At 36.9% G+C, this 22,879-nt stretch overlaps 1 protein-coding gene across 19 annotated transcripts in view; it reads right to left on the bottom strand.

Annotated features, from left to right (window-relative positions):
• The window catches only part of Dnah6 (dynein axonemal heavy chain 6), a 284,182-nt gene that overhangs the window by 24,966 nt on the left and 236,337 nt on the right, over window positions 1-22,879 (bottom strand). For 14 of the 19 annotated variants that reach the window (XR_007342085.1, XM_015499875.2, XM_048787434.1 and 11 more), the window contains 10 exons: window positions 16,847-17,007; window positions 16,524-16,612; window positions 15,618-15,764; window positions 13,558-13,696; window positions 12,444-12,563; window positions 11,470-11,591; window positions 7,112-7,241; window positions 4,765-4,892; window positions 736-921; window positions 173-245 (listed from right to left, as the gene is read on the bottom strand). Coding sequence is in view for 16 of the 19 variants with exons in the window: in XM_015499875.2 (XP_015355361.1) it covers window positions 173-245; window positions 736-921; window positions 4,765-4,892; window positions 7,112-7,241; window positions 11,470-11,591; window positions 12,444-12,563; window positions 13,558-13,696; window positions 15,618-15,764; window positions 16,524-16,612; window positions 16,847-17,007 (1,295 nt within the window). In the remaining 3 variants the exon portion in view is untranslated. Of the gene's footprint in view, window positions 1-172; window positions 246-735; window positions 922-4,764; window positions 4,893-7,111; window positions 7,242-11,469; window positions 11,592-12,443; window positions 12,564-13,557; window positions 13,697-15,617; window positions 15,765-16,523; window positions 16,613-16,846; window positions 17,008-22,879 lie in introns of those variants that run through there. The other 5 variants (XR_007342086.1, XR_007342087.1, XM_048787437.1 and 2 more) reach the window with 4 other exon arrangements.

Here is a 22,879-nt window from a genome sequence, read left to right as displayed (position 1 = left end):
TAGTGAATATCTGGTGTTTCCACCATCCTCAAACCCCCACCAATAATCAAGGAAGCTCCATTTTCAGGACATTAGCAGACATGCATTTCCCCAGCTCCTAGAAACCAGTGTATAAAACAAAACAAAATGAAAATCTTTTTCTGTGAGATTTTCCTTGGGAAAGCACCAGTACCTGTTAGAAATCCTTGAGGAAAGAAGAAACCAGAGATCCAGAAGGATTTAGGCTGTCCTCTTCTGAGCCACAACTGAAGGAGAAACATATGGTTAGGCACTTTATTTCTGAGTTTGTCATCTAAATCAAAGACATATTTGAAAGGTCCTCTTAGGAGTTAGTTGTTATCTCCATTTGACTGCCTGCCCTGCTCTACTCCCTTATCCACCAGTCCTATTGCAAACCCAGAACCTGGTTAGTACAGGGATGGATGAGAGGGAGATGGCAACAAAGTCACATCTGACTTTTTGGACCCATGTTGGATTTGCTCTGTACCTTACAGTGGGGTCCCATGCACAGCTAAGACCCCAAGAATGGACTGGGGTTAAAACTGAACATGAGGTTTTAAGAACATAAGAGAAAATGATAGAATTAGTACAAAACTTTCAAAGTCATGCCATTCTAGCAGTTTCTACTTCTCTGGGCTTAGATGATCCCTCAATAGTTGTTAGCCAGAGATTCCCAGGGACCTTAGGGTTGGCCACATGAGATTTATCAAATTACAAAGAAGAGAATTTTCTTACATCCATAAATGCAATCCTCAGAATAAGGTCTTTGACCCATGATCCTAGTGGCTTCAGAGATGGATATGCTGTGTTGGACCACAGAGAAGGAACCTGATTGTTAAGGAAACTGTTGTACACCTTTTCCATTTCTTCAGACATCACCACTAATCCAGCAATGGCTTTGTTGAGTGTATCTAGGGAAGTCTAAAAGGACAGAAAGATTGGTGTCCTGTTACAGATATAATTATCAAGTGTAGATGACATTCATGACACAAAGGGCCTACTGGCTGTTTTCCATCCTTTTTGCACACTGTTTTCTGGGTCAGGCTGCAATATTTCATACATTATTTTGGGATATTGGGGTTTGAACCTGAGGGTGTTTTACAGTGCACGAACTACATCCCCAGTCCTTGTCATTTTTATTTGGAAATAAGGTCTCACAAAGTTGCTGAGTTATTGAGGCTGGCCTCAAACTTGCCATCTCCTGCCTAAGCCTCCCAAATTTCTGGGACCAGAAGAGTGTGCCACCTGCCCAACTATTTCATACATTTTTATATATTATAACATGTGACTTGGGGATAGGAGAAATTTTAGGTAGTTAATAGCAAAGTCCAGTGGAAAGAAGGGGAATAGGAGAGCTGAGAAATGAATAGAATGGACTTATTAGGGGGTGCCTAAATCCCAAAGATTTATAGAAGCTGATATCAGAGGGTCTCTTTGTGCTGCAAACGCTTCCTTAAAACATTTCTTTTAATTAAGTTGTTTTATGTGCTTTGCCTTACGTGTGTTAAATTTAATAATAAAAACTTTTTAAATTGGATATGAAAAAAAAAACATTTCTTTTACCCTTTCTTCCTCAACAAAAGGCAGAAGCAGGCAGTGGTCCTGGGAGATGCTGGGCTGGTGGCAGCCACAGGGAATACAGGGTGACATTTGCTACCTGGCTAATGACAAAGGCAGAGTACATAGATTGGTGATGGCCCTTCTGGGTTACAGGCTTGTGAAAACTGCCATATCTTGAGAAAATATAATAGTTAGACTTTAGAGGCAAAATTTATGTTGATTAAACGAAAAATAAGGCCTAAGGATCAAATGTACATGGTCCTAGAGACAGGTAATGTGTGGATGAAACAAGGCTCAGTATCTTTTCATTTCTTCTTAGATTAAGTTTGGTCCCCTCCTCTTGGCACCTCTTTACACAAGAGGCAATGGGAGGAAAAGAAAGGGGGGGGGTTCTTCCAATTAATTTGTCTTAGGATCTGAAGAACCATCTGCAACAGAGTGCAGGAAGGAAGGACCAAGACAATTCTCTATCTTAGAGTAGAAGTGGAAGGTAGCAAAGAGAAACATGAAATGAGAAAAATAGAGGGAAAAGACTCTTGGACCTTCAAGGCCTGCTTAAGGCAGACAGAGGCCATGGGGCAACGATATTGCCCAAAGGAAATAGCTAATACATATATGTTTTAAATGGGAAAAAGCATAGCATACTTTAAATGCTTCCCTTTCCCTACAGCTAGAAGCCTCAACAGCAGGGGTGAGGGGGTCCTTACCCCCAGGACCAGACCCATCTCACAGTTCTGAAGTTGTCTAGAGGAAAGTAAGCTCTCCAGGTTGACAGCCCTTAAGGCCTCCAAGTGCTGCCTCCTTCCCTTGGCTTTTCTGATTTCCAGCACAGTGCTGCCTTGCTGCTCCCAAAGTAAGATGAAGGGGACAAAGCCAGGGCAAGACAGGACTGGACAGAGTTCAGGAGGCAGAAGGCATCCCGTACAGGGTCAGCATGCAGGGGTGGGAGTAACCGAATGTGATCTGAGGCTAGAAATCACATTAATTCACTGTACACTCTAATATTTATGGATGATTTAGTATGTCAGTTACTAAGGAAGTAAAATTGACCAATACACCAGTTCCCTGTTTTAAGAAGTTTTTGTTGGAGCAGTGATATTCCTAGGGTAATATACAAAAAAAATCTACATGGGTAGAGAGTTCTGATGATGTTGAAGTAGAGTCAGTTATTTTGGGAAGCAATTTCTAATCAAATTTAAGATAGAAAGCTACGTGGAAAAGNGTGACCTTGTCCCTTATACTTCATCTCTTCCTATCAACCACATGCAAGAAGCCCATATTCATTAGGAAAGAATTCTGAGAGCCCTTTAGAGAGGAAACAGTTAAAGCATGAGCAAGAGAGAGTGTTGTTAAGTACAATGGTAGAGACAGCTGAAATTTTGGAGCCCTGAAAAAGGGCTTATAAATCATCTGGTGGTACAGGGAAGTGTTGGTGTTCCAGAAACACATTATGGAGGAAGTAACATCTTTAACATCTTCAGTTAGGTGAAGTATCATAATCTGGAAAAGGCAGAAGATGAGCAGCACTCATCTCCTTTTCTTCCTTAGAACAGCAGCACCCCATTAGTTTTGGCTAGGCACATGACAAGCCTCCTGGAAACTATATTTCCCAGCCACTCTTGCGGTTAGGGTGTAGCCTATTACTAAGTTTTGGCTAATGGACTACAAGAAGAAATGACATATATAATTTCTAGATCACCATTTTCTAAGGAAACTGCTTTTCCTTGGCTCTTCCTTTCTTCTTTCTCACTGGCTGGTGAAAGATATTAGTGGAGCAGGAATCTAGTCCCTAAGATGGAAGTTACCTGTTGAGGCTGCAAGAGCCAACCTGCTTATCCGTGGAAGAACTCACAAAGCAGAATGAGTTACCTGCCCTAGATAGGGCTTTCTCTGGAGTGTGAAGGAATAATAAAGTGAATTTCTACCTTGTTTTGTACTGTATTGACAGTTTTATCACAGTAACATAACATGTACCTTTATTCATTCAATAGAAAAGGTGTTAAACACTGACCTAGTCACCTGACTGGCTGACATTGGAATGTACATGTTGAAGAGCCATGGTCCTAAGGTGAGAACTTCACACATTCATCTGATCCAGTTCCCACTTAACAAGTCAAGCCACGCAGCAACAAATGGAGACATTTTTCTCAATAGGGGACAGAAATGGTCTTTGACTTTAAAAAAATCTGACTCAGTTCTCCCCAACTTATCCCCAAGTCCTGCCCATTGGCCAGGTGTTAGGTTCCCTGCTGAATAGTAATACTATCTGGTTAAGGGTCCACACTTGGATTATAATAGTATTTTCTCTTTTCTCATCAAAGATACACACAGAGAAATTAGGAAGACCTTTGGCCATCAATAAAATAAGAGGCAATCTTAAGAGAGACAGTGGGTTGGGGGAGGGAATGAATCTGTGAACACAAGGAAAATGATCTAACAATTTGCAAATTTTAATTGTACTGAAATCATCTGGGGAGTTTACTTAAAACTCATGGGGTTGGGGTATGGCTCAGTGGTAGAGCACTTACCTAGAATGTGGGAGGCCCTGGGTTCAATTCCTACATTACTGAAAACAAAGAAAAGCTTCACATTCCCAGGCCCTACACTTGAAGAAGTTCTGATTAAGCAGGTCTGAAATATGATCTAGGAATACATTTTTTTCTTTTCTTTCTTCTCTCTCTTTTTTGAAATAAGATCTTGCTATGTTGCTCAGGCTGGTTCCTTGTGTCTGCTGCTGTGCTCATTTTCAGGAATCCACATTTTGAACACACACCACAGAGGATTCTAGTGCAGGCAATCTGTAGCCCACACTTTGAGAAACTTTGGTTTTCACTGTCTTGCATAAAAATTATATTATTAAATGCAAAGTGGACAGTGAAAACAAGTACTGATTCACTTTCAATTGAGAACATAAGCCCCTGATCAATTTCTAGTTTGTCAGTGGAATTCTAAGGATAATGGAGAGACTAAGAATTTGTAATGTTACATATCACTCAGTCATTATTAGAAAAAGGGAATACAGACTTTTTAGAGGAGGATAAATTCAATAGACAAGCTGGATCTGAAGAGTTATTAGCACATCCAAAAGGAAATGGTGAAGTGATGGGAATTGAAAACACTAAGGACACTTATATCACTTATATTATATAGTTCCCCTACAAGGTTTTGATACCCAGTAGAAATGATGTAGATGAGCTCTCATACATGTATTAACTTTAGTAGATTGTTAAACCGGTCCACTTCCTGGCCAAGAACGGTGGTTAAGGAGTTCAGGCGTCCTTGATGATCTTTAACGAAAAGGCTCTCAGAAGCACCCTCCATTTCCAGTGTTTCTGAAACATACACAGCTGACTCCTCAGATCAGTCATCATTGATTTCTGTTCTCATTACATTCTAGTATCCTGTGCTTAACATTTTTTTCTAAAGTCAACTTATTTCATTATTTAAGACAGACACACATGGCTTAAATGTGACAACATTTCTTTAATTTATAACTCTTTGGTGATTCACCCATTTATATAGAAGCAATCACAGAAATGCAAGCTTAAATTCATGTGTATCAGAGGAAAAGTGGGTGAGTGTGTGTGTGTGTGTGTGTGTGTGTGTGTACATAAAAAGCATTATAATAGCACATTTTATTTCTCACCATGGGTATTTTTATCTGTGCCAGTATGTGGTCTTTGACTCTGAGACAAGTGATAGGTCCTTGATTGCTTAAGTAAGATAAAGAGAGACTGTGCTGATGTAAGTAGGACATGAACAGAAGATAGTAAAGAAAAGACTACTCCTTTTCATTCTGGATGACTATGGAGATGAGGAGAAGGATTGAGAGACAAGAGAAAGAAGCAGAAGGCTAGCATGACTTAGTGGTTCCTGCTACCTTGAGTGAGGGGTTTGTCTGAAAGACTCTCCAGAGGTTGCTTGGCTAGAGGGCATGAGATTGTGTGCCTAGCTTTGGATAAGTGAGAGACAAATGCTTGCAGGTTGAAGCAGCTACATGATAGACAAGGGGCATTCCAGAGCTTAGAGGGGCCAGGGATCCATGTCTTCCCCTCTACCTTATGGTTATGTAAGCCTTGTTCTTCCCTGCATATCTATATTGTATCCAGAAGAGGAGGGTTTGGTGGTGGGAGACTCAGAGATGTGAGAGACTCAACATTTATCCCAAGTTGCTAAACATTATTTAAAGGAATTAGTGGAATTATTAAATAGGTTCATGGCTCCATCAGGATTAAGAAAAAGTAGATCTTTTTTTCCCCCTCATAATTCACCAAATGGAGACTTAGATGAAGAACCACATGAACTATAAAAAAGGAAGAATTGCATTTTCCTTGCATATTTAAGGAAAGTGGGAGTAAATAAGGTGCTCCAAAATATGTACATCAAATTCCTTCTTAAGCACCCACAATTTGGCTGCTGGAGAAAAAAATAACCTAGTAGTATAGTTAGTCCCATCTCTTGGGTCCATAGAATTGCAGTTACATGTGTCTGGTAGTCCCTGTCTGCTATTCCCTTCAGGAGAAATTCCAAACCCTCAGTTCTTTTGTTGAGCCAATTGCACCTCAGGCTCAGCAGATGAACTGCTTATTATTTTCATAGTAAAAGTATAAGTTTCCTGAAACTTGGAGAGAAAAACCTCCTTAGTGTCAATGAGACTCTGTGAAACAAGTTCATGACCTCTGCAATCATTCATTTGTCTATTCATCTCTTTTCCACGTAGCTTTCTATCTTAAATTTGATTAGAAATTGCTTCCCAAAATAACTGACTCTACTTCAACATCATCAGAACTCTCTACCCATGTAGATTTTTTTTGTAGGCCTGCACCTTTGGGGTAGATAATTGGCTTATTCTGAGGTCAGATGGTTGCTTTTCTTCTGGAGGTCTTAAGTGTATTGTCAGGACTCAGTAACTGTTTTTTTCCTCCTCAGTTTTCTTTTTCCTATTTCTTTTCCAACCATGAGCAACTAAATTTTGGAGTATAAATTATGGCCACTCTAAGCAAAGTATGAGGGTGGATCTCTTGTGATCATTCAGACAGGTTCCTTAACTCATCAGAAGTCAAGGTGAAAGTGACAGCCATTTCTCTTGAATGGGGAAAAAAATGAAAGGACTGTTAAATTGAACTTCGAATGATGATGGAAATGCTTTCCCTCTGTGCTGCCCACTTGAAATGTGAATAGTGCAACTGAGGAATTAAATTTTAAATTTATTTAATCTAAGCTTCAGTTTAAGTAGCCACATGTGGCTAGTGGGTACTGCCTTGGACAGGGCAGGTCTAGAGACTTTAGAATTCATGAAGCCAAGGAAAACTTGGGACAATGTCTGGTTAAAGTTACATGGGGCTAGAATTGGCTCTTAATACTTTTGGCATCTGTATGTTTAAGAAATGTAGGTTTCTAGTTGGTAAGTGGAGAACTCCATGTCAGATAAGCTCTCTTGGCAAAGCAAAGTCCATGTAATAAGGAGGTCTGAACATTTGCTCACCACTCAATTATCTGAGTTAATTCCTATAATTCCCATTTTATACAGATGCAAGGAATTATTTATTACCTGGAACTCTGGTCCAGACAGAAGAAACAAGCTCTTGGACAATTTCATCATTGCTTTTTCCTTGTCCACCAGCAGATGATCTTGGCTGAACATCAAGTATGGTATTGATTAAAGTGTTGGTTTCTTTGTACTATAATGATGGTAAGAGAGAGAAGACTGATGACTCAAATTTCCCAAAAAGTAATTTACAGCACATATAGCTTACCTTATGGAAATAAATATACATTTAAGTTTTAATTTAATTTAAGCTCTCTATAGTTTATTCATCTCATGTTACTTCATCTTCATGCTCATTGATTAGTAAGAAAGACAAGCTATCTTATTACATTTTTTACATCATTTCATTGACTTTCTCTAGTATATTGTTGATCAGCTGGATCTTGTCTACAACTTTAGCTTAGGCTCCCTAAGGCAAACTACCCTTCTTGGCAAAGTACTTCAATTCCTTCTTCATAAAAACAAACAAACATACAGCAACAAAACCCCACTAGCCTTCTGTGGCAAATTGATCACCATGAGACTGTGGACTGAATGAGTAGTGCCCAAGGCACTACTGATTAAAGAAAAATCTCCTTAGCTTGGAAAGCAAACCTCAGAAAACTTCTATTTTGGCTTTAACCCTGCTCCCAGAATCATCTTTTCCCTTTCCTTCTTCATTTATAGGAAAGTGGAAGTTCTCCAGCAGAATGACAGACCCAGCAGCTGGCCAGTACAGCGTCCTTCCATTTCTGGGCCCATATGGTTTTTCAAGAACAGAACAGCTTTGCTCAGCAGAAATTTGAATTCTATGGCAACTGGCTCTAAAGATTACTTGTCAGGAAAGATGGTGGAATGAGATGTACATTATTACACTAGGTATATGTATGACTGCACATATGGTACAACATTATATCTTATACAATCAGAGAAATGAAAAGTTGTGCTGTAATTGTGTACAATGAGTCAAAGTGCATTCTGCTGTCATATATACCTAGTTAAAATAAATAAATAAAGTTTTAAAAAGATTACTTGTCAGGAAGATAAGCAAAAGAAAAGATAGTAGAATGAATCTGACATAGTTTTCCCATGTATCTATATGAAAACAACACAGTGAATCCCACCACCATGTATATCCATAAGAATGGGACTCTTAACAAGAATAAGATATAATCCATGCTTGTATAATATATCAAAATGGATTCTGCTGTCATATATAACTAAAAAAGAACCAATAAAAATTTATAAAATAAAAAAAATGTTAAAAAAAATTATTGTATTAAAACAAACAAAAGATTACTTGTCAGGCATGAGGATACTGTCAGGATGCCTTAGGTGACTCATAAATACAGCTGACTTGTCTCCAATGTCCAAGTATTAACTGGATGTTTGAGACAGCAACCTTGATTTTCTGGTTGGTTGTTATCTGACTGTTATTCATAGGGACATTATAATTCATTCTCATAACAACTTACTTCCCCTTCACATTCACCTTGTTCAGAGTCAGCTATAAGAAAGTGACATTTTGGCAATATAATGCAAAACTGGGGCTCAGACAGCAGGAACGACAGCTACCAACATATGCTCTGAATGTGTAGAACAATCTCCTTCCCTGACCATTCCCAGCTCTTTATTAGTTTCTGATAGGCATCTATGTAACTTGCTGGGTAGAAGAAATAATTTATAAATTTTGTGCCAAGACTTTATTGATTGCAACAGGCAGAATTACCTAACCTAATGTGAGTCTCAGATGAATGGTAGCAGAATATGCTACTCCAAAATAAGCCACTTTGACCTAAGGATTGCCATAAACTAAAGGCCACTTGGAAAATAGCAGATGGAAGGACGTTCTAATCTCCCCTTTTCTTTCTGAAAACAAAACAGAAGACCTCCTTATATGAAAGATATCCTCCCTGTACCAGGAGAAAAGAAACATTCTCATTGTCAAGAGCTTGTTGTATAAACAGACCTTGACCATACTAATCTTCTTTAGCCACCCAACATAATTAAGGTACTTTCCTATAATTAATTGCCTCTCTTTGTTCAACCTAACACATAGCCATATAGGTTTTACCAGTTCTTTGGGGCTTCCTTAATGAAATGAAAGCTTATATTAAATTGTAAGTTTTTCTCCTGTTAATCTATATTATATCAATTTAATTCTTAGACCCTAAGAGTGTAGAAATAAAATTTTGCCTCCCCTATACAGGCATGAATGGATCTAACAACACTCTCTCTTGCTCATGCTTTAACTGTTTCCTCTCTAAAGGGCTCTCAGAATTCTTTCCTAATGAATATGGGCTTCTTGCATGTGGTTGATAGGAAGAGATGAAGTATAAGGGACAAGGTCACAGATGGCTGCAGAGATATAGCATCTAGCCAATGATTCTAGAGAAAAGAGACCACCCTCCTGCCAACCTGTATCTGTATATGTTATCTCAGGAAAAGACTGTCATTCACCTAGCTTGGTTGTATGTGTACACCTTGGATGAGCTAGAGTGGCTAAGGGATGGGGCACTCACTGCCTTTGTCCAGGCCTGTGTCACATATCCACCTCTGTTCAGGTAGAGAGTGGTTGGAAGTCTTATCAGGAGTTTGTGCAATGGGGAAGGGGCAGTTGCTCCAAAGAAAGAGGTTAGGGTGGGGCATGTATTAATCCAGAAAAATGGAGGAAGGGAGGCTGCATAGAAAAACACCTCTGGAAGCCCACTATATACCTTCTCTCTCAGTCATTCTGAAACCAATGGAAAACACAAAAATCTACATTTCTGGTACACTCTTCCAAGAGTTTTACCCCTACCAACAGTGCTATCTTTCTGCTGTTAGCGTAACCATATCCACGCTCACTTTTTCCTTCTTATACCCTCCCTTTTTAACCTCACGCTCCCTTTCCCCTTCCACAGCAAACAACCAGACGGGGGAAATATATTGATAGTAGGTTTTGCTACCAGTTTTTTTCTCCTGAAAATAAGATAAGGAAAAACATGATGTATTATTCTAACTCCTTGCTGAAAGGCAAAGCAAAAAAAAAAAATTCACTGGTAGAGGACATAAAATCAGTTGTCAAAACAATGACCCTTTTGTGCTCTCTCTGGAGGTTCCACTGTTGTTTTGTGTGGATTCCTTGATGTCTAGGCAGACTTCTCCTTCTAACATTTCCAGCAGCAAAATTTATGTCAAAAGATGATCTCCTTAGCCTTGTGGGGCTAAATATTTAAGCTTTAGAGATGTCCAAAGCCCCACAGGGGCACACCCTTCTTTTCAAGGCTTTGGTTCACCATGGATTATCTGTGCATGATGGATGATGAACCTGAAAGAGTAGGCAGTGTCCAGGTCATGAGAGATCTTCAAGTGCCATGCTTAGGAGTTTTGACTACTTGTAGGTAATGATGTAGCATCAGAAAGTCTTGCCCAGAGGAGTATAATAATCCAGTTTGTTCTTTGGACTTACCGCTATATGAGCATTTGCAACTATACTATTATGTTCTAATCATGTACAAAGTACGATATATAATTTCACTTGAAGAAGAGTTTGAACTTTTAAATATATTTCTGGACTTTTATCATTTAATCATGTAGAGATTCAAGCCTTTGTATAACATGTGATAAAAACACCCAGTATGGAGGGAGAAGGGCAGCAGAGAAAGGACTATATTATTATCTGAATTCCCATGTTCTGGTGACTGTGAATAGGTAGATTATTGTTATGTGTCCCCCAAAAAGTTCACGTGTGAGACCACACAAAAATTTTCAGAAGTAAAATGATTAGATTATTAGAAGTGTAACATGATCAGTGGATCCTCATAGCAGGTTAATTGGGTGGCCGCTATAGGCAGATAGAGTGTCGCTGAAGGAAGTAGGTTGCTGGGGTTGTGTCTTTAGGGTTTATATTTTGTCTTTGGTGAGTGGAGCTGTCTTTGTGCTTCTTGGTTGTCATGTCCTGAGATGCCTTCCTCTACCACACCCTTTCACAGTGATGTACTGCCTCACCTCAGGCCCAGAACCATGGAGTTAGCCAACTATGAACTGAACATCTGAAACTGAGAGCCAAAGTAAACTTTTGCTCTTCTTTGTTGTTATTATTAGGTCTTTTGGTCACAGCAATGAAAAAGCTAACTAAAACAATTATGGACTAAACAGGAGGCCTGAGGATAGAGAAATTGGAGGAGGTTGGCTGGTGATAGGAAAAATATATAATCTTAGAATTCTGTAAAGGATCCAGAGAGAGCTGTCTAAATTGGAACTACTGTTGAATATAAGGTGAAACAATTACTTACTTACTTAATGATATTTTATAAGTCACAAAGCTAGTGAGGTGACAATTGATGTTTTGAATTTATATATACAAAATAAATAAATGTTTTCAGTTAAAGGCCACATACCTGGTAAGCCAAGTTGGCATTTTCATGCATTCCAAAAATTTCTGGGTCATCTATCAAAGGCAGATTTTCAATGTAGTCCTTAAATTCTTGTAAGTTATCAGCCAAGGGTGCAAAGTATATGCCTGTTATTAAAAACAGAAGGAAAACATGTCTTAAAAAAACTGACTCTGCATTGCCAACTTTGGTTTTTCACTGCCTCATTCAGATGATATCTTCTCTTGTGAAAAGGAGATTGTTTTTTCTAAATCTCCTTGCTTTCATTGATGTGTCTAGTTTTGTTACTATTTATTGACACCTTGAGCATCAGTTTAGTGTCTTAACTTTTCAGGATGTCTCCTTCAGAATGTTTAAATACTCTGAGAATCCAGGAACACAATGCTGAAAGGTATGCCTCTTTAAGAGCTCCAAATTTATGCTTGTGTTAGAAATACTTTCACATTCTGTTTGATAAACAATGATGATCTTCTCTAATTTCTCAAAGCAAATGCAAAACATTGAAACGTAGTGTTACTCAAATTTTCCTAGTGATGACAACATACAACTTGAATGTAATCAATGATTTACTTCTCAGTGGTAGAAGCTTTTATGAGCTTACTGTCCTAATCAGATTGCTCCCTCCAAGGGGATTAAGACAATTAATTTACCTGCTTTTTGACCCTTGGTGACCAATTCATAGATCTGTTTTTTAAATTAAACTTGCCATATTGGAAATTTTCTTTAATTACATCCAAAATATTCTAAACTATAACTTTGAAAACATATTTAGACATAATAAAATCAATTTTAATACAGAAATAATTCAAAGTATTTACTGTAAAATATATATATTTGTGTTTTTACTATCAAACTGGCTTTGAAGGTATCAAGTGTGGGAATGGACTGAGTTGCAAGGATTAGACACAGAGGTCCCCTGGGTGGAAAACTGAAAGATGCTGTCAATGGCTTCTTGAGAAAAAAATTCAAATGTCATTCACCTGATTCAGAATATTGATAACTATCTTGTAATGTTTCTGGAGAAAAAAATCTTTTCAAGACAGTACGAAGGCATCTTTGATCCCATGTGTCTGTAACTCTACCGCCATAAGTAATTTCACCTGAAAAGGAGTTTGCATTTTTAAATATATTATTTTTTTAAATTGACAAACATAGCTTAATTATAATAGGTTTATTTGGTACTTAAAATGGAAAAAGCACATCAAAATTTCCTCCCACCACCCCCTCAAAAAAGAATAAATCAGAAAAAATCTAGTACATGTATATTATCCTAGTAATTTTGCTTTTTCCAAAAAAGCTAAAGTCACTGATCTCTATTTACATACTTTTTCCTTTTTCTTGTTTTGCTTCAAAAATATTCATTTTGAGTCATATCTCTTCCTTGACTGTAACATTCTAAAATATACACACTTTGCATGAAACAGTGCTTCCACTCAGGGTCCACAAATAAAATGGAACCAAACATTTGTAGCAAGTCATTTAAACTCTATACATACTTTATAAATTGTTGCTGACAAGCTTGGGAGGAAAGAGATCCATGATGACATAGAGAACTTGCCTCACATAAATTATGATAGGGGGAATTAAAACTTATTTTATACTCTCTCTGTCCACAGAGAAGCTACTTTCAGTATGCTTCATTGTCATCCCAAAATCATGAGTAGGAAGGAACCATACTGGAATGATATCTAATGCTGATATAATTCCTTGGAAAATTCCAGATTCATTGCTGTAAGTCACCATTCATCACTGAAGTGCTCCTGCAAGGTTTTCACCCATGATACTAATAGTGCTGCTGTGAGGATTTAATTTACTAATTCATGAGAAATGCTTACAATAGAGCCTGGCATGAATTAAGAGCAATGTGTTTTCCATACTATTGTTATTGGGGAAAACATCTTTTCAATTTTCTATGTGTAAATATTCTTCATGATATGCTTATCACAATCTTAAATTCACAGAGAGAATTTCAAGAGGCATCATTATCACCACTAAACACTGGGGGAGGACCCCATCTTCATAAGGGTCAAGTAGGGGTGAATCAACAACTCTGTGGTCCACAGATGGATGCCCTGGCCACATGGACATACTGACCAGTAATGTAAATCAGTGCATCCCAGGGAATCTTCCCATCTTGGCAATAAAGGTTGAGGTTCAGTAGAGCACATTCCCTATCACTGTCATTAAATTCATAGCATATATTCCATCCAAGGGGCCCAAACTTCTTTCTCTCCTAGAATAGAAAATAAATAGTCTGAAATAAAATTTGATAAAATTAATTATGTTTAAAATAGTGAAAAAGAAAAGGCGAATATTAAAACTGGGCATTCCTACACTGCAAAATCAATTAAAGTCATGTAGTTCAACTTTAACCAGGCTTTCACCAAAGAGGAGGATCACATCTTCTTTAATACTGGACCCTCTGCATATTTACTACAGAAAATTTGTTATTACTAGAAATTCATCAGATCTTTTTTTTTTAAATCTGTTTTTCAGGGTAAAATAAAATATTTCCCTGTCAGAATAGGAAAAATAATCTTATTTAGAGTCTTTTGGCATAAAAATACTGATGCTATAATCATATATCTGGTGAGAGAGAACTATTCCCTACTCTTATAAGGAGTTTTATTCAGGGCTTTCTGTCATACCATATTATGCTTATTACATACTGTCTTCTCCATGGTGATGTTTAAAAAGAAAATGGTACACATAATCATAATCTTTGTTTTATGATATCCCTCCCTCTTTGCTATTTTCTTATCCTACCTTAATTTCTTAATTCTAAACTAACAATTATTGGTCCCAAGTTCCTTCCTCTTGATCTCGAATTTTCACTACTCTTAAACTACCTCCTCATCTTTTTATTAGTGGAACAGCAAAAGAGCTCCTGATAGCCAGAGCCTCTGATTTCCAATTTCTCAGACCTCTTCTAGGACCCTTTTGTTTATCTATCCCATATCTTGCACCTTTAATCTTCTTTTTTTCTTTATTGATTCTCTTTCTATAGAACACACACAGTTGAAGACCAGGATGCCAGTCTAATCAAGACACCACCCAATGATTCATAGTTGGAGAGTCAGAATTAGAGCACAAGGTCACAGATATGAATACCATACCAAGCAGAGTCTGGATCAGGGGAAGGAGACTGTTTCTGGGTTGAGGGTCATCTTTTGGGGGACTTGGGGCTTCAGTAATACGTGGAGAGGAGGCCACTAGGTTGGTGAGTCCACTCAAAGGAACACGTAAAAGTGAAATTATTGTAAAATTAACACGGAGGTCTTGATGGTTGACAAAAATATATGGGTGAAGAGGAAGAATAAAAACAATCCTGAAGTTCTGGTTGTCACTAATTGAGAGAATGGAACCATTGATTTCAGAATTAGAGACTGGAGGTGTTATGGTTTAGATGTGAGGTGTCTTCCAAAAGCTCAAGGCAATGCAAGAAGGTTCAGAGGAGAAATGATTGGGTTGTAAGAGTCTTAACCCAATCAGTGAATTAATCCCTGATGGGATTAACTGGTAGTGGTAGGGTATGGCTGGAGAAGGTGGAAATTGGGGTGTATCTATGGGGTATACATTCTGTATCTTGAGAGTGGACTTGCTCTCTCTCTCTCTCTCTCTCTGCTTGCTGCTTTCAGTGATGGAGATGCTTCCCTCCACCCACACTCTTCTGCCATGATATTCAGCCTCACCGGGAGCCCTGAGGAATGGTGTTGAACTTCTATGGACTAAGACTTCTGAAACCATGAGCCTTCAAATAAACTTTTTCTCCTCTATAGTTGTTCTGGTCAGATCCTTTAGTCACAGCAGGTAAAAAGCTGACTAAAACAGGAGGGAAAGCAGATTTTGAGTGTGAGGTTGAGTTGAGGAGATCAGTTTTGTATTTGTTGAGTTGGCCCTACTCCATTGATTTAGATGATGGTGTTCTGTGGGCATATAGCATGTAGGTGGGAGCCAGTATAGCTGTGAGATACTCATGCAAACTGAGTATATAGATCACTAGTTGAATTAAAAGAACTTGGGTTCAAATCCAGAATAGGGTCCTTAGTGTTTCACAGTGCCATTCGTAAGCTTTCACTTATTTTTTTTAGTACTTATTTATTTAGAAGATAGTACACATCTTTGTTGCTATTAAAAAGCAGAATCGAATATACCTGAATAATTGCATGAAAGAAACAAAGGCCAAATATCATTTGTCTCCATTTTCTTCCAAGGATATTTTCTTCGAAAAATGAAGGTGTCATTTCAGTAAATGCTCGCCTGATATTTGCACGTAACCCTTTGGGAGGCTCATTGGTTACCTGGATTAAGATAGAACATATCCAGAAGAGAGGGTGATTTTATAGACTTGCATTATTTCTGAATAATACACATAGACTGAAGACACTGAGATGATCTAGCTAACTTTCCCACAAGGGCCTTCCTGGAATGTGCAAGTCTACTTCGTATCTTGTTCAGCCACAGTCCAGGAAGAATAGGGCCTGGCGGGGTCCTCAGATCTATAACATTGGAAGCGTCTGCATAAGAGCCTTAGACACTTCCATTTGGTGCTCATTTTTCTAAACATGGGCCAAAAAGCATGCTAAGACTTTCTCCATTGGATTTTTCAGTTATCTCAAAATATGACATCATTCCAGACTTTGTCCCATAACATAGGGCAGGGAGGAAAGAAGAACCTCTTATTCCTCATTCCTTCCCACATATTGGAAACTTCCTGCACTGAAATCCAGCAGCTATAACACCTGAAGGCCTTCTTCTCAAATGCTGAAACATTCCCATTCCTGTGGGACAGGATGTGTTGTTATCACTGTACACTTAACATTTTCTTTTGAAGGGTAAGAGCTGGAAGAATTGAATGACAAACAGGACTAGAAGATGCAAAGATAGTCACTGTCTTGCGACCTAATTTCCTCCACCTGCCTATCAGTTGAAAGGATATGGATATCCACCTTCTCACCCTGACCACATAAACTTCAATGTGGTTCTGTGCAAGGTCTGAGCTCCATGGAGCTCCTAAATGAACACCAACCATTCCCATTCCAACCATGTGCATACATTACCTTGACAGAATTCTGAAGAACTGTAACAGGAAATGTAGTACTAGGCATAGAGCTTAGAAAAAGTCGAAAAGTGTCCTTGATAGCATGAGCTATTTAAAACAAAGACAAAACAACAAAAAAGGAAAATGTTTAGCTTGTAGTAGTACTTTTTTTTAATAAGCAATAAGACTGTTTTTTGAATCCTAGTTGTGTAACTTAACTGAACCTGCCTAGTACTCAAATTTCTTATCTATAATAAGAGCAAACACAATGCCTACAATAAAGATCTACTCTAAGAACTTGATAAAATGGTATTATTATGCAAATGTATGTGCTCAACATACTTGGATCTATGAAGGATTTAATTAGCTCTTCCATGGCTAACATCCAAGAAACAGCAAGATGGCAGTTTTGCAAAAATACCCAGTTTCCTGATTTCATTGCATCCTTGATCATTTTCTCAGCAATGGGTCCTTGTCCTTGTCCTAGTGAAATTGACTGCACTCTGAATTGAACAACAACAAAAAAGAGACTGTGTTATACTATTTTAAAGCAATGCAGATATTTTAAAAATGTAAATATGCTATGATAGTCTTCAAATGCCAAGTTAATGGGATCGTCCACTGGATCACTTCTGTTTCATATTACCATTATGGGAGACTGCTTGAATTTGAAATATATTTCATATGGAGTGGTCAAAAACAATAGTAAAACAGACTTAGGCCAAAGAAAGAAAATTAATATTTATAAAATAAAAGAAGTACAGAACCAGGAGAACCACCAATGATCCTAGGATATCCAGAGCTCTTTTTTAGGGGTCTCAGGTTTTGGGAACATGATAAATATGCAATTAGTCTTGGAAATCACTTTTATCAGTGTTATCTATCAAGGTGAGGAACTGCTCCTTTGGAGAATCACTGGCCTTCACTGGTTACCAAGCCACCTTTCCTAAATAGCCCCTCATTTCCTGGCCCCATCAGTCAATTTCACCGGGGCAAGGACAAGGACCATAGTCTAGTTTTCCCAGCACCATTTGTTGAAGAGGCTATCTTTTCTCTAATGTATGTTTTTGGCACCTTTGTCTAGTATGAGATAACTGTATTGATGTGGGCTTGTCTCTGTGTCTGTTCTATTCTATTGCTCTTCATGTCTGTTTTGATGCCAGTATTATGCTGTTTTTGTTACTATAGTTCTCTAGTACAATTTAAGGTCCAAAATTGTGATGCCTCCTCCTGCTTCGCTTTTCTTGCTGAGGATTGCTTTGGCTATTCTGGGTCTCTTATTTTTCCAAATAAATTTCATGCCTGCTGCTTCTGTTTCTATGAAGAATTTTGAAAATTGGAATTTTAATGGAGATTGCATTGAATGGAATAGCACTTTGGGTAGTATGGCCATTTTGATTTCCTATCTGACAACATGGGAGATCTTTCCACCTTCTAAGGTCTTCTTAAATTTCTTTTTTTAATGTTCTGTAATTTTCATTGTAGAAGTCTTTTGCCTTTTTCGTTAGATTTCCCAGGTATTTTATATATTTTTTGAGGCTATTGTGAATGGGATGATTTTCCTAATTTCACATTCAGCTAATTCATCATTGGAGTACAGGAATGCAATGATTTATGGTTGTTAATTTTGTAGCCTGCTACTTTGCAGAATTCATTTATGAGTTATAGAACTTTTCTGGTGAAATTTTTTGGGTCTTCTAAATAAAAGATCATGTCATTACAAAGTTGAACTAGTTTGAGCTTTTATTTTACTATTTGTATCCTTTTAATTTCTTTCTTTTGCCTAATTTCTCTGACAATTACAATGTTTGCCTAATTGCTCTGACAATAACAATGTTGAATTGAAATGGTAAAAGTGGGCATCCTTGTCTTGTTCCAGGTTTTAGGGGGCATGTTTTCACTTTTTTCTTCATTTAGAATGATGCTGGCCTTGGGTTTGTTGTTTATAGCTTTTACAATGTTGCGGTATATTGTTTCTATCCCTACTTTTCTAGTGTTTTAAATATGAATGGATGCTGCATTTTATCAAATGCTTTTTCTGCATCTATTGAGATAATCATGTGATTTTTGACTTTCCATCGATTGATGTATTGAATTATGTTTTTTGAATTACGTTTTCTGATTTTTGTATGTTTAACCAACCTTGCATACTTGGGAAGAAACTCACTTGGTCATGGCGCACTGTCTTTTTAATGTGTTTTTGTATGTAATTTGCTAATTTCATTAAGAATATTTGTATCTATGTTCATTAAGAATATTAGTCTGAAATTTTCTTTCTTTGATGTGCCTTTTTCTGTTTTTGTCATCAGGGTAATACTAGCTTCATATTATGAATTTGGAATATTATTCTATTTAATGGAATGATTTGAGGAGGATTGTTATTAGTTCTTTAAAGGTTTGGTAGAACTGGGCTGAGAATCCATCTATTCCTGAGCTTTTCTTTGTTGGTAGGATTTTGATGTTTCTTCAGGCACTCTGTCTGTCCAGTATTGAGTTTAAATGAAATCCCTGTTTCACCCATCTCACAGTATTCCTGATGCTTGCATCTAGGATTACTGAGTGAGGAGAAATCCGGTTTCCTCCTAGTTCCATCTTCTCCCTTCAACATTATGTTTTTAAAGATTCATTCATGTTATTGTGTGTTATTATAGTCGATGCATTTTTCATTGTTGCATAATATTCTAGGGTGCTCTTAGACTACAATTTATTAACTATTCATTCTTGAATATTTGAGTTATTTGTTTGTTGGTTATTTTTCACAATGCTTCAAAAACATTTTTATTCTAATTGGTTATATATGACAGGAGAATGCATTACAATTCATATTATACATATAGAGCACAAATTTTCATATCTCTGGTTGTACACAAAGTAGAGTCACACTATTTGTGTCTCCATACATGTACTTAGGGTAATGATGTCCATCTCATTCCTCTTTCCTACCCTCATGCCTCCTCCCTTTTTCTCCCTCCCCTTTGCTCTATCTAGAGTTCATCTAGTCCTCCCATGCCACACCCCGTTATGAATAAAGCATCCTTACATCAGAGAAAACATTCAGCATTTGTTTTTTGGGGATTGGATAACTTCACTTAGCATTATATTCTCCAACTCCATCCATTTACCTGCAAATGCCATGATTTTATTCTCTTTTAATGCTGAATAGTAGTCGTTGTGTATATTTACCACATTTTCTTATCCTTTCATCAACTCATGGGCATCTAGGTTGGTTCCACAGTTTAGCTATTGTGAAATGTGGCTGTGTCCCAGGAGTATACTGTTTTAAAGTCCTTGGGATAGCTGGGTCAAATGATGGTTCCATTCCAAGTTTTCCAAGGAATCTCCATACTGCTTTCCATATTGGCTGCACCAATTGCAATCCAACCAGTAAAGTATGAGTGTGCCTTTTTCTCCACATCCTCGCCAACACTTATTGTTCTTTGTAGTCTTAATAGCTAACTGGAGTGAGATGAAATCTTAGAGTAGTTTTGATTATTTGTATTTCTATAACTGTTAGAGATGTTGAACATTTTTTTCTTATATTTGTTGATTAATTGTATATCATTTTCTGAGAAGTGTCTGTTCAGCTCCTTGGTCCATTTATTGATTGGGTTATTTGATTTTTTGGTGTTAAGATTTCAAAAACATTTTGTATGTACCTTTTGGTCTATGTTGGCACTCCATGTTTTGTGTGAATATTTCTTGAGGTGGAACTGCTGTTTGACAGAGTATGTGTACATATAACTTTTGTGTAATATCAAACTGTTTTCCAAGATGGTGTTGCCATTCCATACCTCCACCAGCAGTAGATGAGAGTTCCTCTTTTTCCACCTCTTGGTTAACGTCTGGTGTAGTGGTGTCTCACTGAGGTTTTAAATTATTTGCTTTTTTAAATTGACTATTTGGCTATATCCTTTATTGTCTTTTATCTCCCATTTTATTCTTTTTTGTTGTTGTTATTAAAATCCTCTCCAGCCTCAAACTTATTTTAAGTTTAGTCTTAATTAATAGACAGTACTTATTTTTTGAGCAAATTTTGGTTTACAATGAGTGTATAGTTATCATATAGCCCCCTTTCCCTCCCCCAGTTTCTTCTTTTATTAATATCCTGTATTAGTGTGATACATTTGTTATGATTGATGAGGTAATATTGACATAATATTGTATAATGAAAGTCTATAGATTACATTAGGGTTTACCCTTTGGGTGGTACTTCCTTAGTGGCTTTTTTGTATTGAGTTCTTTAGGTTGGATATAAACCCTCTGTTATATTTACTACAAGTATTTTTTCCCACTTTGTCACTTGTTTCTTTAAAACACTCTCTCAATACTGCCTTTTATGAATAAAAATCCTATATGTTAATGTACTTCAGTCTAATTTATCAATTTTTAAAAACGATCACCTTTTTGTATTTAGAAAAAATGTCACTGCCTAGGATGACACTCTCTTATATTATTTTCTAGTTATTGTTTTGCCTTTTATATATTTGCCTTATATATACATGTCAAAATTAATTTTTTGTGTGGCTGTTCCAGCAAATTCAGGAATATTTATTGAAAAGATCCTTTTTTATTCCTCACTCTGACTTCTGTCATAAACAGGATCCCAACGTACATGAGTTCATTTCTGAATTACCTATTTTTTTCATTCATCTATTAGTCTAGACTTGCACTGGTACCACAACATCTAAATGACTCTCATTTTATAATAAGTTTATAGTAAATCTTGACATGTAATAAAAAAGTTCTCTCACCTCATTTTTCTTCTTTAACAGTGTCTTAGTTATTTTTTTAATTATTAGAAGTGTACAGTTCACTGACTTCCATTATACTCACAATGTTGGAAAATCATCACTGCAGTCTGGTTCCAGAATATTTTCACTATCCCAAAAAGAAATCTCATACCTACTGTGCTAGAGTTTTGCAGAAAAACAGAACCAATGTTATATATGTGTACCTATATGTGGTGTGTGTGTGTGTGTGTGTGTTTTCCCATGATACACACATAAATTTAATGGGAGTTAGCTCATGTGATTATAGAGACCATGCAGTCCCAAAATCTGCCTTCTGTAAACTGAAGAATGAGGAAAGCCATTGGCATAATTCCTATTGAGTGAAAGTTCTGAGAATCAGAATATACCAGCTCAAACAGAATATTTCTTCAGGTATTTTTTCTGAATCTCCTTCCCGTCTTCTCTCCTGGTACTTTCATTATGTGTGTTGGTGGGGTTGGTGGTATCTCTCAGGTCTCTTGGGCTCTGTTCGTTTTTCTTCATTCTTTTTTTCCTTTCTGCTCCTCAGAGGTTGAGGAATCTAAATTGACCTATTTTTCCTCTCTACTGATTCTTTCATCTGCCTCCTCCCACATGTATCCTTTTAGTGACTTTCAAATTTCAATTATAATTTTAATCTCCAGAATTTCTACTTTGTTCCTTTTTATAAATCCTATCTCTTTACTGCTGTTCTCTATTTTGATGAGACATCATTCTCATGTTTTTCTTTAGTTCTTTGTTGATGTTTTATTTAGCTATATGAGTATATTTAAAATAATTGATTTAAAGTTTTTGTCTATAAAATATTGCATATTCTTTGTTATTTGTAAAAGTGACAAGAAGTAGAGAATAGAATAGTGGTTATTACTACCTGAGAAGGATGTGAAAGGGAGGGTTGGAGAGAGGATGGTTCATGATTACAGGGGTGCTGCTGCATAGGAGGAATAACCTCCAGTGTTCTACAGCACAATGGGATAACTATGGTTGACAACAATTAATTATTTCAAATGACTGGTAAAGAGAATTTTGAATGATTCCAACACAAAGAAATAATAAATGTCTGAGGTGACAGATATGCCATTTACCCTAATTTGATCATTATACATTGTACAATATACTGAAACATCACTATAAATTACAATTTATAAATTTAAATACCCTATAAATTATAATTATTCTGTATTATTTAAAATGAAAGTATATAAAATACATTTTTTTATCTAGTAGGTTCAAAGCCTACCATTTACCAGGTTCAGTTTCTGTTAAGATTTTTTTCCCTGTAAATGGACCATACTTCTTGTTTGTTTGAATATCTTACAATGCTTTTTGAAAGGTGGACATTTTGAATATTATAAAGTGGCAACTATAAAAATCAGATTGTTCCCTGTCCAGTGTTTGTTGCTGCTACTCAAGGTTTGTTTACTGACTTTTGTGAATCACTTTTATAAAAACTGTATTATTTGTTGCATGTTGATACTGACATGTAGACATGACATCTCTATTTGGTTGGCTTAGTAATCAGCTAGTAATTCAATAGTAATTCAATTTCATTCATTAAATGCCTAGAATGACAACAATAAGAAATCTCCAAGATTTGTATGTGGGC

This window comes from Marmota marmota, unplaced genomic scaffold, assembly GCF_001458135.2.
Source record: "Marmota marmota marmota unplaced genomic scaffold, marMar, whole genome shotgun sequence".
In the NCBI taxonomy this organism is placed as follows: Eukaryota; Metazoa; Chordata; class Mammalia; order Rodentia; family Sciuridae; genus Marmota; species Marmota marmota.
This window is presented reverse-complemented; position numbering and strand designations above follow the sequence as displayed.